This window comes from Sphaeramia orbicularis, chromosome 5 (assembly GCF_902148855.1).
Source record: "Sphaeramia orbicularis chromosome 5, fSphaOr1.1, whole genome shotgun sequence".
Lineage (NCBI taxonomy): Eukaryota > Metazoa > Chordata > Actinopteri > Kurtiformes > Apogonidae > Sphaeramia > Sphaeramia orbicularis.
In genome coordinates this window covers 25060187-25085714 of record NC_043961.1, presented here as the reverse complement: position 1 = coordinate 25085714, position 25528 = coordinate 25060187, and the positions used below count along the sequence as shown (strand labels likewise).

The 25528-nt window shown below is 35.8% G+C and overlaps 1 protein-coding gene across 1 annotated transcript; it reads right to left on the bottom strand.

Moving 5' to 3' along the window:
* Positions 1-5261: 5261 nt before the first annotated feature.
* tgm2b (transglutaminase 2b) lies at positions 5262-24299 on the bottom strand. Its single transcript, XM_030134782.1, has 13 exons — positions 24188-24299; positions 20833-21012; positions 15594-15812; positions 15313-15431; positions 13738-13866; positions 11307-11484; positions 11073-11205; positions 9324-9427; positions 8993-9232; positions 8473-8748; positions 7444-7604; positions 7153-7289; positions 5262-5737 (listed from the first exon to the last, which is right to left on the bottom strand). The coding sequence occupies exons 1-13, from the start codon at positions 24195-24197 to the stop codon at positions 5587-5589; spliced, it is 2037 nt and encodes a 678-aa protein (XP_029990642.1). The 5' UTR covers positions 24198-24299; the 3' UTR covers positions 5262-5586.
* Between the last annotated feature and the right edge of the window lie 1229 nt (positions 24300-25528).

The window sequence follows — 25528 nt, the reverse complement described above, 5'->3', positions numbered from 1 at the left end:
GGGTCCAGTCTGGTCTGTGGGATGAATTGTAAAATGCAAAAATTACACTGACGGTTTTAGTCATTTTAGTTCAGGTTCCACATACAGACCAATTTAATCTCAAGTGATCAGTCAAATACTATCATAATAACCTATAAATACATACAACATCAATTTTTTCTCTTTGTAAATGTAAACATTTTCGTGTCATTTTACTGTATTTACACTAAAACAAACTCATTTCACACAAAAAAAACCTGAATAACCTGAACAAATATGAACATTTTGAAATGTCTGAAGTGCAAGTTTACCAATATTCTGCTTGTTATTAAATGTTTTGTGTATTTGTAGATCCACTGTGATCTAAGTTATAACTGACATATGTAAATGATAAACTGATATATAATATTGTTAAAATTACACTTAATTTTCTTAAGAAATTTCAATTTGTTCATGTTATTCACATTGTTTTAAAGGATAGTTGGTAGATGTAAACATTTTCATCGCATAATGATAGTTTTTTTTTTTTTCATTTTTCACTCCAAAACATAGAGGAAAGTTTGCAGTTGACATTATTTATATATTATTATGTTATTATTTCACTGGTCTGGCCCACTTCAGATCAAATTTGGCTTAATGTGGCTCCTGAACTAAAATGAGTTTGACACTCGTGGTTTAAGCCATGACTAGAATAAGTGTCAAAATGCAGTTTTATTAATTATCCTTATTACATCAAGGTTATAGGTAAATATCTGTATATATTCCCTCTTTGTACTGTAGACCTTTACTGCTATCTCTAAAATAAAGTTTACTCTGTGCTACTAAAACAAATTAGTGTAAGCAAACTTTGGCGTGAGCTTTTGCAAACGTTTGGAATCTGTAGATGCAGACTGACATTTTTGGGTGTTTACTTTTGACACACATTATTCTAAGTCTTGTCCCAATATGGGATTACAATAGAGAATAATAAATCAATACAGAGATTTGTAGGTATCTCTCATAACAGAAGAGTTTCAGTTTGTGTAAGACTTGGACTGATTTTCTTTATGTCTGATTTGTGATCCTTTAACACTTTCACATGTAAATTATTGGTGTTTAACCCTTTCATGCATAGTGGTCACTACAGTGGACAGCAGCTGTTCTCTTGTATATTTATGGATTTTGTTATTTTAGTTCCATATCAGCCAACACAGTGGACACTTATGTATCATCCTATACACTGAAATTCATACCATTACTGTAAATTTGCTGTTCCAGATAAACCTGATCTCCAGTAACATGTTTGACTGTAAAAAAAAAAAAAAATTGTTGTCAAACTGTAATTCACTTTTTTTTTTTTTTTAACAAAAAGGGTTTTGGTTTGTTTGTTTGTTTTGTTGTTTGTTTGTTTGTTTTTTGCATATTATCGCCATACAGGTATTGTTCAAATGTGAGAAAACATCAGATTAGCAGCATTAAAAATGTTTTTATCTCATCGTTTTAAAACAGTATATCAGTAAATACACGTTTCTTTGCTTCTACAATTAAATTCTAAAATTAAATTATGATTTTGCAACTCCATGAAAAATAGGTTCATAAAACAAACTCAATCACATTTTTTTTTTTTTCATGCCTACAGAGGAATAAAAACACTCAGGAAAAAAAATCTTGATTAAGGTTCTCATAATTCATGCATGAAAGGGTTAAACAAAAATTTGAAAAACGTAGGATATTAAATCCCCAAGTCAGGTCCCTTTTCACTTATTTATGTAACTGACTTGAAACAAATGGATTCTTTATATCAGCATTTTGACCAGAAATGGAAAGTAATGTTCTCTGTAGTGAAGCACAAATTAAAGTGTTTTTTTTTTCCCAGTATATAATGACAGAAAGGCATCTTTTCCAGCCTTGACCTGCTCTCTACAACCACAACAGCTGACATAAACACATGCATTCTGCTTCATATTCAGACTCATATTCCTGAATATTTGTGCGATGCTGCCAGCTACAGCAGAAAACAAAAACAACACATTCTGCAGCAGCTCCAGCCTCATTTTAATACTGCAGTAACGATTTGTGACCGAAAGAGGGCAGCATTTCCTCTAACCCTAAATCTAATGGGCATTTGTACAAATACTGCAAGGGAGTGAATGGAAAAATTACATAATGCCTGTGATATTTTTGGGTCATAGGGCCAGTTTTACACAACGTTGATTTCCTCTATTTCAACTTGCCAGGAATTAGAAGGATTTTGTATGAAGTAAAATGAGTTTGAGTGTTGATGGTGTTTATTTTCATTTTACATAATCTGAAGTTGTAGTATTTAGTGTGACGTCCCTTTGCACTTAACATGTCTGTAACCATTTTGTTCAGACAATATGAGATTTATTGCATTAATTTTTTTTAGTTAGTTTAGTTTTATTTTGAGCACATAAAATTATCACATAACGAAGAACAATACGACATGGACAAACAAAATTACCTGCGTTCGAAAAGGAGTGGGAAGAAGTATAATTTATAGACTCCCACCCCTTTTTTACAAGCTCATAATTAAATTGATTCCATTTCCTTTGCATCGTTAACACTTTTTTTTTTCAACATTTTTGCAATAACACAAAACATCCATGCAAACCATTCACCATACACTATTTTTAGTCACCTCACACACAATCAGATTGGATATTCAACCTTTTTTTTAGTATAAACTATAATATTTATATGCACTTTAATTATTTTCTACAAATAGAATTATTACTAAATATGATAATATCTCCCAATCATGATAGTCTGTGTTAATTCATTACTTAATTACAAATAGGCAATACACAATAATATCTTACTCCTATATTATAACTAGATATTCACTTATTCAGATAGCGTTCTGTATTTTGTTAGTATAGTGGATTTATACATCCTTTTAAATGTACAAACTGAAGAAGACATTTTTAAGTTTTGATCCAGATTATTCCAAAAATGCACCCCTCTAACAGAGATACACTGGCTTTTTATTTATTTGTTTTATTTTGTTTGTCCTACACTTAATTTTCTTGAAGATTTCAGTTCCCCTTAAATTACAATTACTTTTCCTCGGCTCAAACATCTCCTGTAGACCGAGGTTTCATTCAACACATGACAGATGTTGCTGTTTGTGCTGCTTCTTGTCATGGGGTCAGAGGTCAAACTAAATACTGACTTTAACCTTCAAAACCCATTTAGTTTAGTTTTGTGTGTGTCTAATAAGGCTGCGCACATATTTCCTGTACTTTCTTGTTGTATCTAAAGAAAAGAGAATGAAAAATGAATACGTATGCTCATTTCAACCCTGCAAAAACAGCAAAGCTAAAGGTGGACTGAGACCTCTGCACAGTGCTGTATTTGCATTACAATAGAAATAAAGTCATTTAAAACTATGTGGTATGTGTAGAGGAAGAGAACAGAAAAGGACACTGAAGTCATTTTACAAATCATTAAATCACCATATTTGCTTTGATAAATCAACAACCTGTTGATAGATTTCCTTAATTCTGCCACTGATGAACAGGAATTTATTATATGTACTTCATGTCAAAATAATATATGACTTTTTTTCTTGTCTGGATGGACCTCCTCACCCTCATCTGACTAGATGTACCCCCTCAGCTGTCTGCATGTGCCCCCACCCTACTGTATCCTTACAGACCACAATTACATCAACAAATGGACGTCCATCAGTCCTGGTGCATCTACAGCAGGGGTGTCAGACTCTGGTCCTCGAGGGCCGGTATCCTGCATGTTGTAGATATTTCCCTCTTCCATCACACCTGGAAGTCATTGTATTGTTATCAGGCTTCTGCAGAGCATGATGATGAGCTGATCTTTTTTTTTTTTTTTTTTTTTTTATTATTATTATTAGTGATAGTAAACAAGACAATGTGGGCAAAAAAACAACAACACATAAAGGGGAAATCAAACAAATTAATAAACAAACCAAAAACAACAACAACGACAGAGTATTGACAAACAACAACAACATCATATTACAATGAAAAGGATCATAAATGTAAATAGCAACTAAACAGTATAGCTTGGTTAGGGGCGATAGGGAAGATGGGAAGAGGGGTGTGTGAATGAAAGTGAGAAAGAGAGAGGGGGGAGTGAGGGGGAAAAAATAATTGTTGTAATAATACAAAAATACATAATAATAATACCAGTCGCCTACATGTAATTTGCCAGTATTATTGTGGCAGCGGTAGTGGTGGAGGCAGACACAGTACAACAATGAGTTAATAATGTAATATTTGTAATAATGTATTTGTATCAGTTACTATCAGTTTTGAGTTTATATGAATTAATTTAAATTAATATGGCTATGGGGGGGGGGGCAGCACACAGAGCCCAAGGGGGGGAGGAGCTGAGCTTTAACTGAAGCAGGTGGGCTGGAAGGGGGAACTATCTCAAACATGCAGGATACTGGCCCTCAAGGACCCGAGTTTGACACCCCTGATCTATAGCCTGTCCGTCCAAGGGAATGGATCTCTCCTTCACTGTGGTTGTCCCCGAGGTTTTTCTTTTTCCCCACTAGGTTTTTTGGAGTTTTTACTTGCCAAGAAGAAGGGTCTCAGGACGGGGGATGCCCGGGATATTAATCCATTTGCTTCATCAATTGTTTACTTCACCCTATAACACCAAACGTATCATATTTGATACGTGACTTTTGAAGCCCTCTACATGATTAGTGTGATATTTTTTTCTTGAAAAATCTGACGTATACAATTAGATACATGCAATACACTGATAATCCACCGGGGGGAGGAATTCATTCACCAGAGGCCTTTCCAGTGACACTACAAGATTGTCATTAAAGAAGAAGGAGGCAGAACTTTGCCAATTTTGAAAAGGAATTACCAATTTATTAGACATGTTTGTGTTACATTATGTTTTTGTTTGTTCAAAAATAATAATATTTGAGACCCGATGTATCAAATATGATACAAAATTGAAAGTCATACATGGAAATTGATATTTGAACATATTTTTTTGGTTGTTCAGAAGGACGAGTAAAGGCTCCAGTTTTACAGAACTGGAAATTTCTGTCACTGATTTCATGGTTCTGACTTTACAGGGTGAACTAATTATTTGACTGTTTGCTTATTTTCATATTAAACAAATGCTGCAAAGCCCTGTGAGGTGACCTTGTTGTGATACTGGGCTCTACAAATAAAACTGAATTGAATTAACCTTAACCATCGTACACACAAAAATCATGACCTTACCATCATTACCTTTAATGTGTGATTGTACAAGAAGTATAAAAAAAAACTGCATTCCCAATTTAAATTGTTTTATTGGAATCAAAATTTCTGTGGAAGCACAAAATTAGCAATTATACAAATAGTACATAGTACTTTAAATCCATCACTTCAGCTGATGGGTTCAAGGTGAATAAAGTATGTTTCTGCATAAAACCATTCTGCAGTAGGCAGTGAGATTCTAAAGTATTTTAATGGAAAAAGCATTCGATCTATTAAAGAGGGTCTATTTACTTGTGTGTAGATAGCTGAGTTCAAACCATTTCCATTTTTTATACATTTAGCTGAAAACATGTTTCATCCTCCCGTCGGGTGGTGAACTGTAAACACAGTTGAAGCTTTATTTTCCGATAATGACATTTCTGTAGCCCTTTACATGACACAGCTTGTTGCTGTCAAAGTCAACCACCAGTTTCCTGAGGCCAGAGTGGTTGGGAGTGAAGTATATCTTCACTTTTGCATCTTCCCCTGGTCCGACAGTGGAGCCCAGCCTGTGAAATAAATATTTAGAACTTTAGAAACACACACTATAAAGACCCCATCTACTGATTACATAAATATTATTTCAGATGATCAATTACTTAAATAGGACTGAATGTTATGACTATTTATGGACACATCACAGATGGAGCTGCAGCTAAGAGAGAGAAAAGTTTCATCTTTTTTTTGATACATGATACGCTTTGATGAAACAATAAAAATCCTTCATGCACTTATCACGTAGTTCATGCACTCAGAAATCCAAACATGTGCTGATGTCACGTAAATGATTGGCTGCTCTGCACCTTTATCATGGAAGGACATGAAAATAAACTGATAAGCTGTTAAGAGCTTTTACATCCAGTGCTCTCTGACTGAGTCTCCTGTCTGCTCCTGTAAATCCTCCTGTCCTGACTAAACAGCAGCAAATCCACATCTGGGCCTGCATCAGGACAGGGCCAGCGACTCATAAAACACATTAATATATTTGGAATTAAGGGACGATGGGAAGAATGATTTCTATTACACAAGATTAATGATTTTTAAAAGGTCAGATGAAGCAAAGGTTTAAAGAGGGAGTTGTTTTGTTGTTGTTAACTCTCCTTATTGTTCAGTAATGGGTTTCCGTTGATAATAAAATATAGAATAAACAAAGGGCAGAAGAGTAGACTGATGGGCCTTAAACTGGAGAGTAGAATGTACCCGCTCTGCATTTTATTCTTAAAGGGGTCATATTTAGTTAAACTCACTTTTATTAGTCTTTGGTTCATTTATTTGTGTATTTGGACCCTAATAGTTCAAAAAGTTTGAATTTGAACCCTCCAGGTGCCGCAAAGCTATCTTTATATTCATTTTGGTAAAAATCGAGTGGATTTCTACAACCTGTTTTAATTCCAGCTTAATATGTGTTAATCTGTCTATAACTAGTTACATCACGACATTTACACATGTAAGGTCAAGACTTCTAATGAACATTTCTCAGAGTACGACATAATTGTTTGTCAGCAGCAGCGGTTGTAGTCTATACTGAAAATATGTCCAAACATCGAGCTGATTATCTAAAATGTTCAGTTGTTGGTTGTATTAATGAACACAAGTGGCTGAAAGGGACAGAGGAGCACAGCCAACAACCTGGAGGGGGTGGGGCATGAAGTGGCTCATTTGCATTTAAAGGGCCAGCGCTCAAAATGACCTTTCTAGCGTTATTACTCAGAAATAGGGTTGAAGATGGACCTGTGGAATTGAATTAATGAAGAATTCAGACCCAAGCAGAGCATTTACAGTTTATGTAGACCACAGGGAAATGTTTAAAAATGCGTAATTCCATTTAGAAAAAAGGAAAATATCACTCCTTTAATGACCAGGCAGTGGGTGCATTCTGTGTGTGTTATTAATTCCTGCATGAATAACCAGACACTCATCCAACCTCTCAGAGATGACACGTCCACCAGTGAGGTTGGCCCCCTCGATGCTGAAGCAGCAGTTATCCAGCGTCTCAGGCAGAGGGTTTTGAAGAGTGAGCTCTGCTGCCAATTTACGATTCTCCTTCGGTTCCCCAAGGATCTGCAGGTTACAGCAACATCTGGGTGTTATTCAGTGTAAACCTCACAGTAAGGCTGCACAGTCCTTTCATAATGATGAGGAAAACCTGGCTTTTTTTTTTTTTTTTTTTTTTTTGTTTAAAGCTGTATCTGTTGCAGCAGACCATTGAACTCACTCTGACTTTGATTTCAGGATTCTCCAGCACAATGTTTCTCACAGCCATTATTGCTTCTCTGGAGCTGTAGTCGATCAGCAGAGCTGCCAGACGGACTAAATTGTCCTCAGTGACCAGGTCACCGTACTTAGAGTAGTTCAGTCTTAGAGGAACTCGCCTCTCTGTCAGAACATAAACAGTGGTAAATATTAGACAAATAATTCACAACTAAAAGCACAAGAGTAGAGCACAATTTATCAGTGGTGGAATGTAATTCAGAATGTTTTCACAAGTTTAATACAGATTTGAAGTACTTGGACTTTATATTTATACTCCACACAGTTCAGATGGAAGTATTCTTTGGTTTACTAGCTACCTTTTAATGAAACAATCATGCCAGGTTTATATGAACTGATATAGTCGTATACTTCTACTTAATATTAAACAAAGTATCATAAATTGACCGCACACTGATGCTCTTATCTTACTTCTTCACTTGCTAGTGATAAAGAATTCTAAGATACTGTATCCTGTCACTTCGAAATGAGCCAATTTACACAATGAGTACTTTTAATTTTGTACAATTGGCAGATAATACACTAATAACCTCAAAATAAAAAATGGCTAATCCTATGTTATATTATTTATTGACTTGTGCACTTAACATTTTCACCAGTTTTTCCAACAATCTCCCAAATTGTAGACTTTCATACTTTATTCATTGTAACAGTGCCTGTCAATGATAGTATCTTAAACATTTAAAACATTTTTTCCGTTAAAACACAGTCCAATTTTTATGTTCTGTGTCAAACTGATGGATATTTAAGAAGTGAGATCTTCACTGCATCAGTCAGAGTTAAAGAACGTGTTGCAGAACCTTTGTATTTGCTCAGTTAACTCCAGGTGAGAACTTCTTTTTGTTCAGATTGTGTACATACTGTGTGTTTAAGGACTTTTCCGTGTAACTGAGTATATTTACACTCCTGTATTTCTACTACCACATATAGATCTGAGTACTTCTTCCACCACTGGTACTTCTGTTTTGCTGACCTCCTCCTGGCGCCAGTTCCACATTGAGCAGATCTTTAAAGCCGCAGTTCCCACCAAGAACACCAGTGTAGGACACAGCACAGGATCCAAACACCAGGCGACACTTCTTCTCGCTTTGTGTGTTGTTAGTAACTACAGCAAACACATCGAAGTCGCAGCCCTTCCTCATATCTGGTGAGACTTTGATAGCGATGTGCAGGCCCTGGTTCTGCTGCTGCTGGAGCAGTTTGTTCTGATGGTTGGCTTTGGTGAAAGCCTCCCTCTCCTCATCAGAACCTTAGAGAATGGATGAAACGAAACTGTGCACTCAACAGAAATGCCAAAGCAGATTATTTTCAAGTCCTTATATATGAATGTATTAAACGACCTCTTTGACTAAAGAAATTCCACCTTGGGGATCTGACCTTATGTACATTAAAGGAAACACAAACACTGATAAGGAATGTAGGAATTTACAACAGGACAGACCTTCTGGTATGCAGAGGTCTGCACACCGTTAATGATATGTGGTGTTCTCTACCTTCAGGGTACTTGTAAAGATGAGTGATGTCCTCCCTGGCGTCACTGCCCACACTCTTGGTGCTGATCTTCTGGCCCACCAACGTGGTCGTGGTGACTTTTGACGTGCTGCCATCTTGTTTCCTCATGAAGGTCAAGACATCAGCGTTGACCTCAGCAAACACAAACGGGGCGTCGTATTTGAACGTGAGCTCGCCCTCCTTAATAGCCCTGACAGGGATGGGGCCACAGCAGTACACCCCTGAGGGAAAACACCACCACAGAGACAGATGAAACACAGTGAGCAAAGCTCTTAATCAAAACTGACTCCACACATTAACGGCCTTCCCTACCTTCACTTTTTTCCTGAGGTGTGGGGTCACTGGCCTGCCAGCCGTTAAAATCTGGTTTAAGGTCAGGTCTCGTCATCCAGCTCTCCACCCAGCAGTGATAGTTCCTAAAGATAAAGCGCACACCGGAGGTCATTTTTCTGATGCTGTTGTTGAAACTGCACTTTTTCTCACTTTTGTAGATGTCTTAGATCATACTATAAATTCTCAAAACTACTTGTGCAGCCTCCACATTGCAACACAGGGCGAAGTCAAAGGAAGGTTAACATCTGGTCCAAAAAATTTAATTACAACAATCTACACCAAACTTATATTTTTGGGTAGGTAATTACTTATATTTTCAGGAAAATGTATTTTGAAATGAGAAAAAAATTTGTGAAAAAAAATTGTGTGTGAATGTTTGGAAAGTGACAAAGTTTTCTGCCGTTATTCTGGGTTCATTTTATAAACTCTCATAAATAAACTAAACTTATTCCAAATACACTGATATTTGACAATTATATCGTTTATGTCATATTCTAAACATACAGTGTTTAAAGTTAATAAATGCATATATCTATGCAAAATATATTTGAATATAATGTTAATATTTGTATGTTGTCAATATTGTAAAAAAAAAAAAAAGTGTATATGATATTGATAATTGAAATAAAAAATGTTTAATTTGATATTTACTTTTGCTGTCCATCCGTGACGCTGCCATTTGTCAAAACTCTTGCTATTTGGGTATGATACAATATATTTTCCTCTAACCAATTATTAGGTTGTAAAATAGAGGGTTTAAGGTGTACACTGAATACATTTTAAGATGAAAATGTCAGAGGAACTTCACTTTTGAGAACTTTGTAATTCTAGCAAAAAATACATGTAAATTTTTGTCCATCTGTGACGCAGTACTTTTTGATATTTTTCATCTAAAAATATTTGGAACTAAATTTTGCCCTTTGAGTATGTTTAAGAAGGCATTTAGACCTTTCCAGTTATACACAATATTTGTCTTAACCTTGTCTGGTTCAAAAGTTATGAATCCAAAAGTAGCGGGCTGTCCATCCGTGACGCCCTTGACCTCGCCTGCAAATGTCTTATTCTTCTGACAAATTTGCAAATGCATTGGTGCATTCATACAAATGATCACATAAAAAAGTCTGCATTATCAAAATATATGTCATGTTGATGAGACTGTATTATAGTGGTTCCATGTTAAACAGTAGAACCATCCAGAACATATAGGTTCATTGTATAAGTCATTATGTGTGAAATGTCTGAGGTAGGTGTCACATATTTTCTTTACATTTCTACAAGACGTGATGACAAAGTGCAACCTTTTGCATTTCAATTACTGTCATCATTACCAGTCATAACACACTGTTATATACTGACAACATCATAAAACAATTTGACTACATTTGCAGACAATGACACAAGGACTTGTCATTCTGATGTAACATGTTCACTCACTAAATACTTGCTTGAGAGACAAACTGAGGATTTTTAGTAAGTTACAGGCCACTGATTGGATTCTTTTTTTTGTATTTTGCAAATATTAAGAATATTTTGACAAACATACTAACTGAATGTGAAAAGCTACAACTATATTCTGCTCTGTTTCACCAGTGAATTCATTTGATTAAATCTGTCATATCTGCAAAGGAAATGAAACAAACTTGAATTCCAAATAATATCTTCTTAGAATATATTACTTAATGTTTTCTGGACTTATTCTTAATGCACAACACTAAAACTTGCACTAACCAAATCATTTCTCTGGACTGAATAAGTTCTCCGTTTTCATTGACGTAGCGCTCAATCACCAGGTTACTGTTGGTGTCGTGGGCTGAGAGGTAGTTGGTGACGACTCTGCAGGGGATGCCGAGGGCTCTGGAAACTAAGACGGCATAAAAGCAATTTAGATGATTCCCTGTCTGACACAAATCAAATGTGTTTTCTTGTGATAGGCTACCCAGCAGCCCCTCTGTCCTATCATACCAGAGCAGGCGACTGCAGCAAACACCCAGCACTGTCCATAACGAACGGGCTCACAGGCCTGCGTGTCCCAGTTGCGCAAAATCTCCAAACTGCCCCTCCAGAACATGGGGCTTACACCTCCTTCATAGCCGTCTGTCCATTTTCCCAGCAACACTCCTTTATCATCATTACAATTCACCTAATAGCGAAAGAAGAAATGCAATTAGTTATTAGTTATGGCTAAAGGTTGATCTGTATGTGTGTCTTTATAATGTTATTAGTAAGACACATACAAATAAAATCCACTAAATAAAAATAAAAAAATATTGGGATACATTGGCCTTTTTTTGCTAACGGGGCTGGGATACAAAACAATAAAAATGCCATAATATAATTTCATATTGTAATAAATGTTCGTCTTTAGGGTCAGTTTTGTTTACAGTGCTATCTATAACACATTACAAAATGCTTCTTTTTTTATCTGTTTAATTGCTGTTGTATAATTGGTCATGTTCTGACCATAACCACAAGTAGAAACAGACAGACTTTATTTGTCCTTCAGATTTACGGTGGACAGCAAAACCAGATTTTGATGCAATGGCTCAGAGGGCAACAGGTATAAATAAAACAACAAATATATACCAAAACAAAACAAGTGGTGCCAGGCACAACAAACCCTGCCCCTCGCACGTATTGTAGCTTATTTTGGCATCGATCCAGCTGATGTCACCATAACAGCTGTCTCTATATATGTGCAAAGTTTGAAGTAAATTTAAACAAAATTGATGTTTTTATAGACATTTGAAATTTCAGCCATTAACCCTCTGGTATCCGGGTGCGCCTTTTAGGCACACTTTGCACTTCGTGTTAAAAAACTTCAAATTATTTTTCACAGTTTAAATAAGGTTAGAATTCAAAAGTTGTTCATTTGTGAATGATCTTTAAAATTCTGACCACCAACTAAAAGTTGCACAATGTAAACAAAAGAAAATCACAAGACTAGCATCTGTCTGCCAAGTGTGCCTAAAATGCACTATTTGTTCCATTATAACCACTGTTTCTGATCCGAAAGCCATTAAGGCATAAATCCTGCTTTTACTGATATCTGGGCTTCATTTGAGAGGTGAGGGTCTAAATTAATTTTTTAACGTTGTCAATGTTGCTGTTAATCATTGACATATGCCAGGCTGCAAAAATCAAATAATATGTAATCCAATTTTTTGAAGTATTCTGAAAAAACAAATAAACATATTTGTGTTTTTTGCATCAAAAAATTGAAAAGAGATCATTTAAAGGGTTTAAACAAATCTAAAATGAATGATTATTTGATATGTATGATGATTAGGGCTGACTTTGATTTACAAAAATAAAATCAAATTAGAGCAGAAAAATAAATCAGTATATAATATTTAATAGTTTGATTTATAGGTGTGCCATTTTGGCACACTTGGTGACAGATGCTAGTATTTTTGAACATCTGACCTAGCACCAAAAATAATAATGCAAATTAACCAATGTTGAAGTTAATCATTGACATACGCCAGGCTGCAAAAATCGAATAATATGTGTTCCACTTTTTATGTAGTATATTGAAAAAAAATTTTTTTGTGTGTTTTTTGCATCCAAAAACATGGTTTGTTTACATTACAAACATGGCATTTAAAGGGTTAAAAAATGTGACAATTATTGAGTATTTGGTATTTTTATTTACAGTTCAAGTTGATGAAATAGAAAAAAGTGTAAAATAATTAAAAACAAACTGTATGAAAAATTTTTGACATTATTCCACAAGTGTGCGAAAAAGGCACTCTTGGTGCTTAGTAAGGGCCTTGCAGGACGGGATACCGGAGGGTTAAGTAAGTAAATGGGAGAAAAAAAGATTTAAAAAATTCATTAAAGATGTGAACTTTGACCTACTTTTCCCAAAAAGTAACATCTATTTTGGGTCACTGGCAATCTATGGACCCAGTTTGATATGAATTCAGCCAGTAGTTTTACTGTTACAGACATGTGAAATTCCATCCATTGTAAGTAAATGGGAAAAAAAAAAGATTTAAAAAATTCATAAAAAATGTGAACTTTGACCTACTTTCCCCAAAATGTAATGACATCTATTCTGAGTCACCGGCAATCTATAAACCCAATTTGGTATGAATTCAACTGACAGTTTTGCTGCTAGAGTGTTAACAAACAAACAAACAAGCAAACAAACACAATACCCTTTGCCTCCTCTTGGGGGCGGGGTGATAAAAATGCATATTACAGCTATGTAGCAGGTAAAAATAGCTATGTTTCAAGTAATAGGATAGAAATATCATCCTTTAAACTTAAAAGAATCAGATTATTATCAACAATAATTAACATGAACATTTTTATCACAATATTTCAAATCAGCAAGAATAAGAAGTCCTACAAACTGATGTGAAAAATAAGAAAGCTAGAAATGCCTCACCATTGCACTCAGTACTCTGGACACATAGATGGGATTTCTCCTCCCTGAATGGTCTTTCCCAGGATTCCTCAGACATTTTGGGTTCATGTCCAAAATCCTCAGACAGATATCCAGGATTCCACTTTCAAACTGTACAAGAAGGATGTTTAGAGTAGAATTAGAACAGCCTCATTAAAAGTCAAAAAAGCATTGAACAAACACATAAGATGCTGACTTTGGTATTTCTGTGAAGCTCAGATTTTGGGTGTGTCTAAACAGTCCTTTTAGCTTTGGAAGGCCCATAACTGTGTGAAATGACCTGAAATAATCAGTGTTTTAGCCATGATACGAACTGTCTGAAGTTTGTACATACAAAGGAAAGGAACCTGAATACTGCCACTAGTACCCCCATTAGAATTGGATAAACTGGACCATCCTTTATGAATTTAATATAATGATGCTGATTCAGGATCCATATTGAAACATAGGATTCGACTGGACCATGAGTGTGACTGACTATTAGTGCAGCTTTAGTCTTTATTAGGCCTGCTTCTGTTCCAACCTTGATAATGAAGTCACTTTTTTATTAAGATATACAGTATGTATGTAGTATCCTGCATTACACAGTATGGTCAGGGTCAAGGTCGAGTTTATTTATAGAGCACATTTAAAACAATGTGCCCAAAGCGCTGTACAAATCTGCAGATACAAATTGTCAGCTTCCTGATAAAACCTGCTAAGTGACATTTTTGGTTGGGAATAAAAACCTGCTATCTCCCCTATTATAGCTTCAAATTTCAGTCTCCTGTGAAAGTTGTTTAAATTCCATCATAAGTACCAACATTAAAGGAACAGATATTTTTTGGTCATATTTCACAGTTTCCTGTTATATAAACAGTTTTTTGTTTCTCCTGTAAAATTTGCCAAAAGTCACATAGCAGGTTTTATCAGGAAGCTGACGAAATGCAAGATATGCTAAAACTAGTAAAACAAGAATAAATACAAGATATGCTAAAACTGATTTTAAAAAAACCAGATACACAGTAATAGGATGAATAGCATCTAAAACGCAACCAGAAGATCAAACAAATAAAAGTCACAAACTTGTAAAAGAAAAAAAAAAAAACAAAGCCAGTGCAAATAGTGTGGTTATAACAAACCAGAGGAACTATCTAAGATACGTTTGTTGTTGTTATGAACCTACATAACATACATCTATTGTAATAGCATCCAAACTCTGCAGTCTTTTCATATGTCCTTAATGAATTCTCCTTTCCTAAACTCCATGATGTTTTCCACCAAAGTCAATGATTAAGTTAGGAAAAGTAGATAGGAGGTATATTTTTGGACTTCACAAATGCATCCTGTATTTAATTTCCTAGGAATGCCATGCTTATCCCACTGTGTCAGATATTAAAATAAAGCCCTCACTCTTCGGTATCAGAACCCAACTATCTACTGTTAATAAATCAGCTGATAAGAGCATATGTTCTGCTATCAGAATAGGCATGATCCAAACTCCTCCACCACTTTGTCACTGTCTGACTCAATCTGTGCATGAAGTGAGGCTGATGGTATCAGTGTTGATGCTGGTACCTGGCCAAAGTTCCAGGGAGTGGGTATGGGGTGTTTGTAGTTGCCTCGGAAGATGAGCCCATCCTGAGACAAGACGTACTCTGCCAAGTTCTGTTCATTGTCCATGTACACTGCATCTCCTGTTTCCACAGCACATCACAGACAATGCAATGTGAGTCTAAATTTCATGGAAGCCAAAAAACACTTCTCCTGAAAAGCTCCCGTCATAAGCACTGGTGTGAAACTTAATCGACCCTCCACTAGATCCTCATGACAGCTTGACGTATGGTCTGTTTACCCACCTGGGCACCAAGGGTTAAAGAGCAGGATGAACTCGATCCGAGCCGATCGCCCCAGGGTCAGAGTGTAGCGGCCGATAGGGGCATCAGGAGCACAGCAGATGGACAGGGCCACCGTGTCCCCTGGGGGACTGGCGACAGCAGCACTCCAGCGGGACGTGTCAATGTGAGCAGATAAGCCGAAGGACGCCCTGGTGCCGTACTGCTCCGAGGGCTGAGGACCTGCATGAGCCAGGAAAAATTGGGTGGGAAAAGCCATGAGATTTTAGAGAAACATTTAAATTTGCATGTGAGTGTTTTCCCATCGTGTCTAAACTTAGTACAAACATCTCTGGAATCTTTGCTCGTGCACCAATAGGGAAAGTGTGTAACAGCACCAAATTATGTCCGATAATGTTTGGGACTCAATTCTCCTTTGATGAAGTCAGTTCAGCCTGCAGATTTAACAGATGGACAGCCTTTCTACATTTTTGTTTGTCCATCCACAACTAGGGATGTAATGATTACCGGTATAACGATAAACGGCGGTAAAATTGTAGAAGGATAGTATTACCGTTTAAATTCTAATTATCATGATAACCGTGTTTGATTACCGCACTTTTCCGGAGAAAACGCCTATGTAAAGATCTGCTTTTATGTCAAATATTTGAGTATAGTTTGAATTTATTATAATTTTGATTTTATATACCTAACATTTGGAACCAATATTCACTTTTAAAGTCTTTGAAAAGGTTCATTTAGCATCTGTGTGTTATTTATGCAATAAATTATATACATTTTTCAAATTGGATTTTATTTTATTTTTTTTGTTTACTGTCCTTTTATGTTTTATAGTAGGTTAAAGTAAAAAAAAAAAATAATAGGCAGATGATATAAATGAAGTTGTGCTGAAAAAAAAGATATCAAACATGGGTATAGTAAACATTTGTTTAAATAGTATATAAAGGCCAAATCAAAAGGACTGAAAAACGGTCAAAATAGGCTCAGACCACTAAGGGTTAATATTTGAATGCTTCTGCCAACAGAAAGTACATTGTGCTGATTACTTTTTTTTTTTTTTTTTTTGTGTTTTTTTTTTTTTAAATACAACTTGAGTAAATTATTTCAGTGTGTGTATTAGTACTTTTTGAACATTTTGAGCACAATTTCAACAATACCGCGATAATAATGATAACCGTGATAATTTTGGTCATAATAACCGTGATATTAATTTTCATATCGTTACATCCCTATCCACAACTATTTACAGTAGAAAGATGAATGATACCTCATTTTGCAAGGAATAATGAACACTTTTAGATGTGTGATTGAAAAAAATGTTTTAATGTAATTTTCTGGCTTAAAAATAGTAAAAACCCCTCAGTAAAGGATGGACAAAAAATTAACATCTGTTTTTGACCACTTTATAAAACCTGCCTTAAAATGCGGTTCCAATTTTCATAAAACTGTAAAATCTTTACTGTTGCTCCTCTAGGGTGTCTATTTGGCAAAACAGTAAACCGTTTATATTTTTTTCAATATATAAGGGCATAAAATAGCAAGAGTTCTGCTGAATGTTACCTTAACGGATGGACAAGGGAGAATAATTCCAAGTTTCAATGGTTTATTCATCATATTTATTAGGATATACATTTCATATATAATATCTACAAAGTCAAATACCTTAATCAACTAATTAAATACATTTTAACATTTACAGTCGGGGAAAAAATTATTAGACCACCCTTGTTTTCTTCAATTTCTTGTTCATGTTAAGGCCTGGTACAACTAAAGGTACATTTGTTTGGACAAATATAATGATTGTGGTACGGATTGGGCTGAATGGAAGATGAATGAATGTGACTTTGACTAGTTCTAAAATGTCGGATGGACATCATACATCATGAACCAAAATGGAGAAGAAGAGGAAATGTAATGTTATAAGTTGTCTGCGTAATCTTTACATTACAAAGTTGTTTTGCTTGAAGAGTCTTTTTATTTTTGCAAGTCTAAGTAATATTCTGAGTAATATTCTTATGTAATAGTAATATTCTTTTTATTTTAGAGGTACTGAAGAGTCAGGCTTGATTCGTGTGTGTGTGTGTGTGTGTGTGTGTGTGGTTTTGATGTACTCACACCTGTCTGTGCTGAATTTAAGAGAAGAGGGCAGATTCTACCTAAAAGATCTAATTTTAGAGCTTTAGAAAGTAGTTGTGGTAAAGAGAGTTGAGCAGAAAAACCAGATTCTGATCTAAGGGGATGTTTGTGGTCAAGACATGCTAGCCTAATAGTGCAGGTGTTAAGCAAAAGCGGTGCACATGCAAAAGCATGTGCTTTTCTTAGAATTAGCTTATGGAGTGACTGACCTGTTCTGCCCAGTAACTACCATTAACCAATAATAAGCATACAACGAATGAGGTCATTGAATATGGGAGCTTCCAAGAGTCACCAAAGACTATAAAAAGGTAACAAAGGAAACTCTTTTTTGGTGGGCTTTTTCGTTTTCTCTCTGTGACGAAATGTGTGTTTGATGCTAGATTTTTTTTGTCACTTTTTAAGTAATAAATCAAGCTATTGTTTTAACTTTTTAAAACCTCAAACCTTCTTTTTGGTGAGTTCTTCCATTTCTCCTGGTTTGGTCCGTCCATCCATCCAAAACATAACTGGTGAGTGAAATTTAAATTACGTGACCCCCCCCTCTGGTAAGCAGCCTGAATGGAGTAGTCCAGAGCCACCATTGGTCTAAAAATCTCTAGAACATGCAGCCTTTTGTCCAAATAACCGGAGATGTTTTGGTACCACAGTGGTTTAATGTTAAAAGAAACTGGGACAGTAGTTCATTAACCGAAATAAATTGTGGGTTTTGAGATTTACTGCTTGTGTAACGGAGTTAAGGTATGTGGTGTAGGATTCCACTTGCCATCGCAGACTTTTGTTGTGTTAATTACAATTTTATTTTGGGGACATGAATGCCACACCCCTGCAAGCTAGGGTCATGCACCCTGGGAGATAGCAGCAGTTTTGCTGTCCTTTTCTCCTGGTGAGTGCACACATGTTGGTCCTGTCTTTATTTTACATTTTTTTATTTTCTTTATGTCATATTTGAATGAGTGTTATGTACCGTTGTGTTAGTGTCATGATTGGCTTTCTGTGGGTTGAGTATGTTTTTTTTAATTGCAATGTTCTTCATGTATGTTCGTGGTATGATTGTGGAGTTAGCTAACTGTGATTTTTTTTTTTTTTATTATTATTATCATTATTATTATTATTTTTAGCCTCATAAGACGGACTGCATGATTTTCATGACATATTGTTTTTGTGTGTGCCAGATTAAACAGAAAAGGAAGGAAAAAAACAAGGTTGTGTGGAAAGTCTTTCACAACGTATATGTACAGCCGCTACACTTGCTTACATGATAACAACAAAAATAGCTCATAAGAGTTGAATTTCAGAGCTGATATCTATCCATTTTCCATGTTTTCTTGATAATAACCATAATCACTTCAGTTCTTACATCAATAGCTATGGCATTGTAGTGCCAAAAACAGTACTTTTAGGCATTCTATGTTTTCTTTTCTGTCTGTTTTAGTCACATGATACACACAGGAGTTAGTACTTGATTGCATAACCATTGTTTTTGATGACTTCTGATGGTCTAATAATTTTTTCTGCGACTGTACTTATCTCAGTTTATTAGACATTTGTAACCACTGTAAAAAGAGTAGCACACTGTTTTTAAATGGACCTTACAACTTATTATAAGTATAATGTAGGTCCAGTAGAAGAGGATCACAGTTATGTTTTGAATTGCACTGACGGACAAAGAATGCAAACATACATTTATGCTGAATATAATGCCATCGAAGTATTTTTAAAACATTTTTCTAAAAAATAAAACTTGTGCTGGACACTAGGAGTAATGTACTTTCAAAATATCTTCAAAAGGGGATTTTAAATGTATTTTCTGATCTAGATGTTAACCTTCCCTCGGCCAGCCCCTCTTACATAAGTCTGAAATCATTTGTGTTCAATGTAATCATCAGCCCAAAACAGTCCACACCTTCACATCTTCCACTGGGTTCATCCAACTCTGCCAAGGGCAAACTATTGGATGACTTTCCTTTGATTGGGTGGGATTAAAGATATTATTCCTCATTAATAAATACTTAACTTGTGTTTATCTATGAATACACACATGCTTTCCTGTTGGCAAGCCACACTTCCTGTTGAGCTCTTGAAATGATGGAAAGGAACAGCTGTCATACTTTAGTGTGCATGGGTTCATGCAAATGATAAATGAGGACATGAGGCACATAGTTTTCAACAGTAGAAGATGGCAACAAAGTACTGTACAAATATGAGGTACTTGAGGTACTTGTACTTTAGAAGGGGCTTGATACTTGAGGTAAATATTTCAAATTACATAAAACATACATCTCCAAATGATTTGCAATATTTGTGAGAAATTGAAGTAAGTGTTTCTTTAAAATTCTTCCCCTTTTAAAGCAAATAAACTCTAAGAGCATCTGGCATTATCACAAAACTGAAAACAAGGCGGCTCATTAAAAGTTGACTTTTTTTACAGGACAGTGACATAGATCATGCACAACATGATGCTGTGTTTTAAATTAAACCATGACAGTACATACAGAAGTTATAAAGAGCTCAACCTTAAACATTTACAGCAGCAAAAGAGACCATTTAAGTAAGTTTTATAAGTTTTATAACCAACCTTTCATTTGTAGTGGTGTAGTTTAACTGTGTGGTATTAGAACTGTTACTAATGTGAAGGTTGTGAGTTTTTTCCTGTCACTGCTTTCCAGTGTATTTCTAGGACTTCCTAAAGACAGAAACATGGAAATTCCCTCAAAAAAAAACAAAAAACAGGTCGAGTCAGAGAACAATGGAAAACCAGTAGCTACATTACTGAACATGTACTCCCTTTAAAAGGATTTTTACTGAAAACTGACCAGCGGAAAATGACTTCCTTTCCTCCTCTCGCCTTTGAAATCATATCATATAGCAAAGAAAACACTGCCAGTAGAAATATGCTTTTACAGTTTGCGACCCTGGTTTCCTGAATGACAGGACATAACCACAATGGTTTCTCTCCGTCCTCTGATTAGTATTAACACTCAAGATTCCACTAATGTGGAAATTATGTGCATCTGTCAAAACCTTTTATGGAAGGACATTGGAAACAGTACTAGAAATATTATTCATGTTATATGAAAATATGTGAGGGTTAAAAAAAGAGTTGCACCTGTTTCTGCAATGCAGTCGAGGGAGCTGACCCCCGGCTGGAAGCTTCCAGATCGAAGGTACAGGCTGATGGAAAACGGCTGGCCTCTTCTCACAATCAGACGATCCACGCCGTTCAGATCAGTGCGGTGGTCTGTGTTGTTGAATTCACACTCCAGGTTCCAGCGATCAAAGTCCAGGGCTTAAAAGTAGAGCAGACAATGAAACATATGCAGAACTGATGCAGATCCAACATTATTTTAGAGATAAAGTACTTAAATATGAGTGTAAATAATCTGGATTTGCTTCCACTGTAGTTGCAGTTGTTCATTACAATGATTAAAAGTTGTAGAATATTTCTATCTTATTTTAGCTTTTAGATCTTATTCTGGTTCTAATTAAGTCGGAGAATATTGTATATATTTATGGTGCACCTTAAATGCCACAACATCGTAAAAACAACACATTGTAAAACCTACAGCTGACTATAGAATAAGGGCTATTTTTAAAAGAATTTATGAGGTCTTAGTAAAATTTTATGGCAATTGTGGTTCAATAGTCTGGATGTCTTTCACTGGTTTTTCTATCTCATATTTTCTAAAAGTGACTTTAACAATGATTTCACTTTCTAGCGTCTGAGTGATGTAAAAAGATGAAATATTTGTTCATGTGCTAAAATGTTTGTTTAAACTTCAGAGCTGTATTAACTGAAGGTAATGTAATTTCCCTGGGGTTTCTGTGTGTATTTCCAGGAGGTGAATGCAGACAGACAGTCAGTCCTTGTTTATGCAAACACACAACCGCTCCTTCTCTCCAGGGCACGTTGTGACTAAGAGAATCCCACCCTCTGATTTCCTGTTTGTAGGGAAAGTCATGGTGCTTGTATAAAACGCTTCCACAGTGGTCCTGCTGTCAAACTGTTGGCCGGGCTGCTCCGTGACATGTCAGGAGGTTAACCTCACACCGTATATAACTCCTTGGTGTTAAAGAACATCCCAGAAACAAGCATGAGGTGGTGGTGTCGCGACTTAGAATAAACAAAGCCTACTCTGCAAACACTTCCTGCTGTTTTTATATGAAGACCATGTGGGACCAAGCCTTGGTTTTTTTCTCAATGCTCTGATGTTTTACCGACCTTGACCTTGTTCCACTTCTCAGCTGAAGACATGTTACTGTAACTAATTGCTTAAAGGTGACAGCACAATATATCCTAGTACAGCTGGAGGTGTGTTATGTGGGCTCACTGTGCTAATATGGGACATGGTAAATATAAGCATCACTTTGGAGAACATGTTTTTTTAATTTATTCATAAAGTTTATTTGATAAGGACAATGCAAATGACATAGTACAACTTCTACCTGTTACAAACAAGCTGTAGTAACTGATGACTCACATAAAGAGATTAGAGCTATTGGTTGTTTTCATCTCCAGTCCCTAGCCAGGCTTTTAGTAGAAGAGAGATAGGAAGAAAGAAAGAAAGAACATTTAAAGACATTTTTATGGACAAAGAATATGACATATATATATATATATATATATATATATATATATATATATATATACAGCATATGTTAAATATTTAGATTGAAGTTACATAAAATTACAATAAAATCAGAATTGTTAAAAATGCTCACATCTCTGATTTTTCTACATCCAGCCTTTGATGTGTTTGTTAAAAGTCTTTATATCTTGTGTTAATTTTTTTTTTTTTTTCTGTCGGCAGTGTGTTCCACATTTGAGAGCCTTTTACAGAGAAAGTTGACCGCCCCATGGAAGTTTTTTGACATGTGATTTTGCAGTTACCACTGGTTACACCCCTAGTGTTCCTGCCTTTATTTTGGCTCATGATAAATTTGCATAAAATCTCATAAAATCTGTTGCTAAGTTTTGTAAACATTTAAAAACCAGTTTCAGGTTTGAGAATTTAATAAAATTATCAAAAGTGAGCAGATGATACTGCTTCAGTGTGTGACAGTGGTGCAATCTCCTGAGTTTTTTAACAATGATTTTTTTATTATTTTTAAGCCTTAAAACTTTATAAAGAACACCATCTGGAGAAAGAAAAGTCTCACTTTAGTTAAAGAAATCCAAGATTTTTTAGGAGAGAAATATTCACGTTACTCACACCTTAAAACAGCAGTATCTCATAAAAAAGTTTCACATGCAAAAACAATTATAAGGATTGAAAGCATATGAAAGTTCCAAAATCCAAAAGTCTAACCGTGCACTTGACAGTCGTCCTTTATGAGGTGATTTGGAAGTCTGACTACATCTGCATGACTGATCTCACAGAAAATTAATTTTGATTGGCTCCCAAACCACAGCGTAATTCTATTTCACATAAGGTGAACCACTTGAGGTATGCCTTCTGCAGCGTGAAGCTACACCGAACACATCTCATCGGCTTGTACTTAATAGAATTATATAACTTATAACAGGGGAGCACTTTACACTTTCTACTATGTACACACCCAGGCTTCGCTCCAAGTCCACCTACCATGACCAACAGCACCAAGGACCTCTCTCAGTAAGGAGCCTAATAAGGAAATTCAAACTAAATCGAACTGGTGTTAACTAGGCAGGAGCTTAAGACTATTTTTGTATCTGGGAAAAATAAACATGCAAACTGTCCTCTCATTAGAAGTTAGTCTTTCAGCTAAAAACCAGAGCTGAGAGACTGTTTCATTTCAGCAGAATGCACCAGATAGAAACCAGGTGACAGTGATCTAATAGTCTGTTTATTCTACATGCAAACTCCTCACTAGTGCAGCGTGGTACACTACATTTTTGTCAGTATTGTGAGATGTTTTCCTGTTTCTTTTGAAAATATTCTCCATCTTTTAAAGTCAGTGATAACTTCAGCCTTTAAAGGTGAATCCGAGTAAATGTGCTGCTGCTGTGGAACTGGTGAAAGCTTCCTACAGTACAAGTATTTGAAGTGCAGTGTGTTCCTGTAAAGAGAGCAGCAGGAGACTGACTGGTGGAGGCTCAGCTGCTCTCACTGCTATTCTAAGTGTTTAGGTCCCAGGGTAACAATAAAGCATTTTTCACATACGTTGGTCTTCAGATCTTTGATGCAGGAACATACCAGTGCAGAACTGCTGCAGAACATTGAACCCATCAATACACAGTGATAATCTGTGCAGCCTGTTATAACCTCAGTTCATTTGCAATGCTTGGTATGTGGTGAAGTCATGTGAAAGTTGGCTTTATCCCAAAATAGACTTAGAATAAATGACTTGAATTGCACATATAAGGGTAGAGCAAGATATTAGTGTGTAGTTCATAGGGAACTGACTGTGAATGAAAGAAAATCTAGTGGTTAGAAATAGTTTCAGGTGAACTTTTAGATGGAATTATTGAAGGTTCCTCTTACCTTGGGCCATGTCTGCGTCTGTCTCCGTTGACTAAAGTGTGTTTTCAGTGAGTCCTCAGCTCAGGGGAAATACAGTATGTGTCTCTCCCGGGTCTTGGCTCAGTATTTGTAGTCCTCCTCGTGCTGGGCAGCCTGAGGGTGGGCGTGACGCAACGCTCCTCTCGAGGAAAAAAAAAAAACAAAACACACATCCAGCTACACACCCCTGGTGCGTTCACTGACACAGACGCACACAGGATGTATGGATGTCCACACATGCACCCTAACTGATTCATGAAGGCAACATGACAGACAAGAGCCTGTTGAAGCTTCTTCCGTTGTTGCCAAAGAGGAAACTATATGAACTTAGTGACCTTTAAAAGTGAAACTGTGGAGCAAGAACACTGAGAGTATGTTTTATAATGGGACTGTGATGTTGCAGGATGGAAATGCATATTAAAGCAATAAAGCAGGGGTGTCAAACTCATTTTAGCTCAGGGGCCACATTCAGCCCAAACTGATCTAAAGTGGGCCGGACCAGTAAAACAATAGCATAGTAACTTGTAAATAATGACGACTCCAAATTTTTCTCTTTGTTTTAGTGCAATCAAAATTAAATTATGAAAATATGTACATTTACAAACTATCCAAACAAAAGTGATGTGAATAACCTGAAAAAAACTGAGATTTCTTGAGAAAAATAAGTGCAATTTTAACAATATTACGCCTCAACTTACCATTTATACGTGCATATTATGGATTGGATCTACAAAGTCACAAAATATTTAATAACAGGAAGTATAATGTTAAAATTTTACTTACAAAACTTCAGGTTTTCCCACATTTTAGTGTTAAAGGATAGTTTGTAAATGTTAATATTTTCATCATTTAATGTAATTTTTTACACTAAAACAAAGAGAAAAATATGGAGTTGTCATTATTTATAGGTGTAAAATAATATTATGTTTTTCGCAATAAACTAAGAAAATTTGGAGTCATTATTTATAGGTTATTATGGTATTATTTTAGTTGAGATCACATTGTCCTGTATGTGGAACCTGAACTAAAACGAGTTCGACATTCTTGATTGTTAATATCTGAAGGGTAATTTTTACAAATTCATCCTGCGGGCCGGATTGGAACCTTTGGCAGGCCAGTTTTGGCCCCCGGGCCGCATGTTTGACGCCCCTGCAATAAAGCATCCTAAACCTGGATCTGCTTTTGGTTCAGAAGTAGTTAAAACATTATGGCACAAGTCAGGTTAACCCTTTCATGCATGAATTATGAGAACCTTAATCAAGATTTTTTTTTCCTGAGTGTCTTTATTCCTCTTTAGGCATGAAAGAAAGAAAGAGAGAAAGA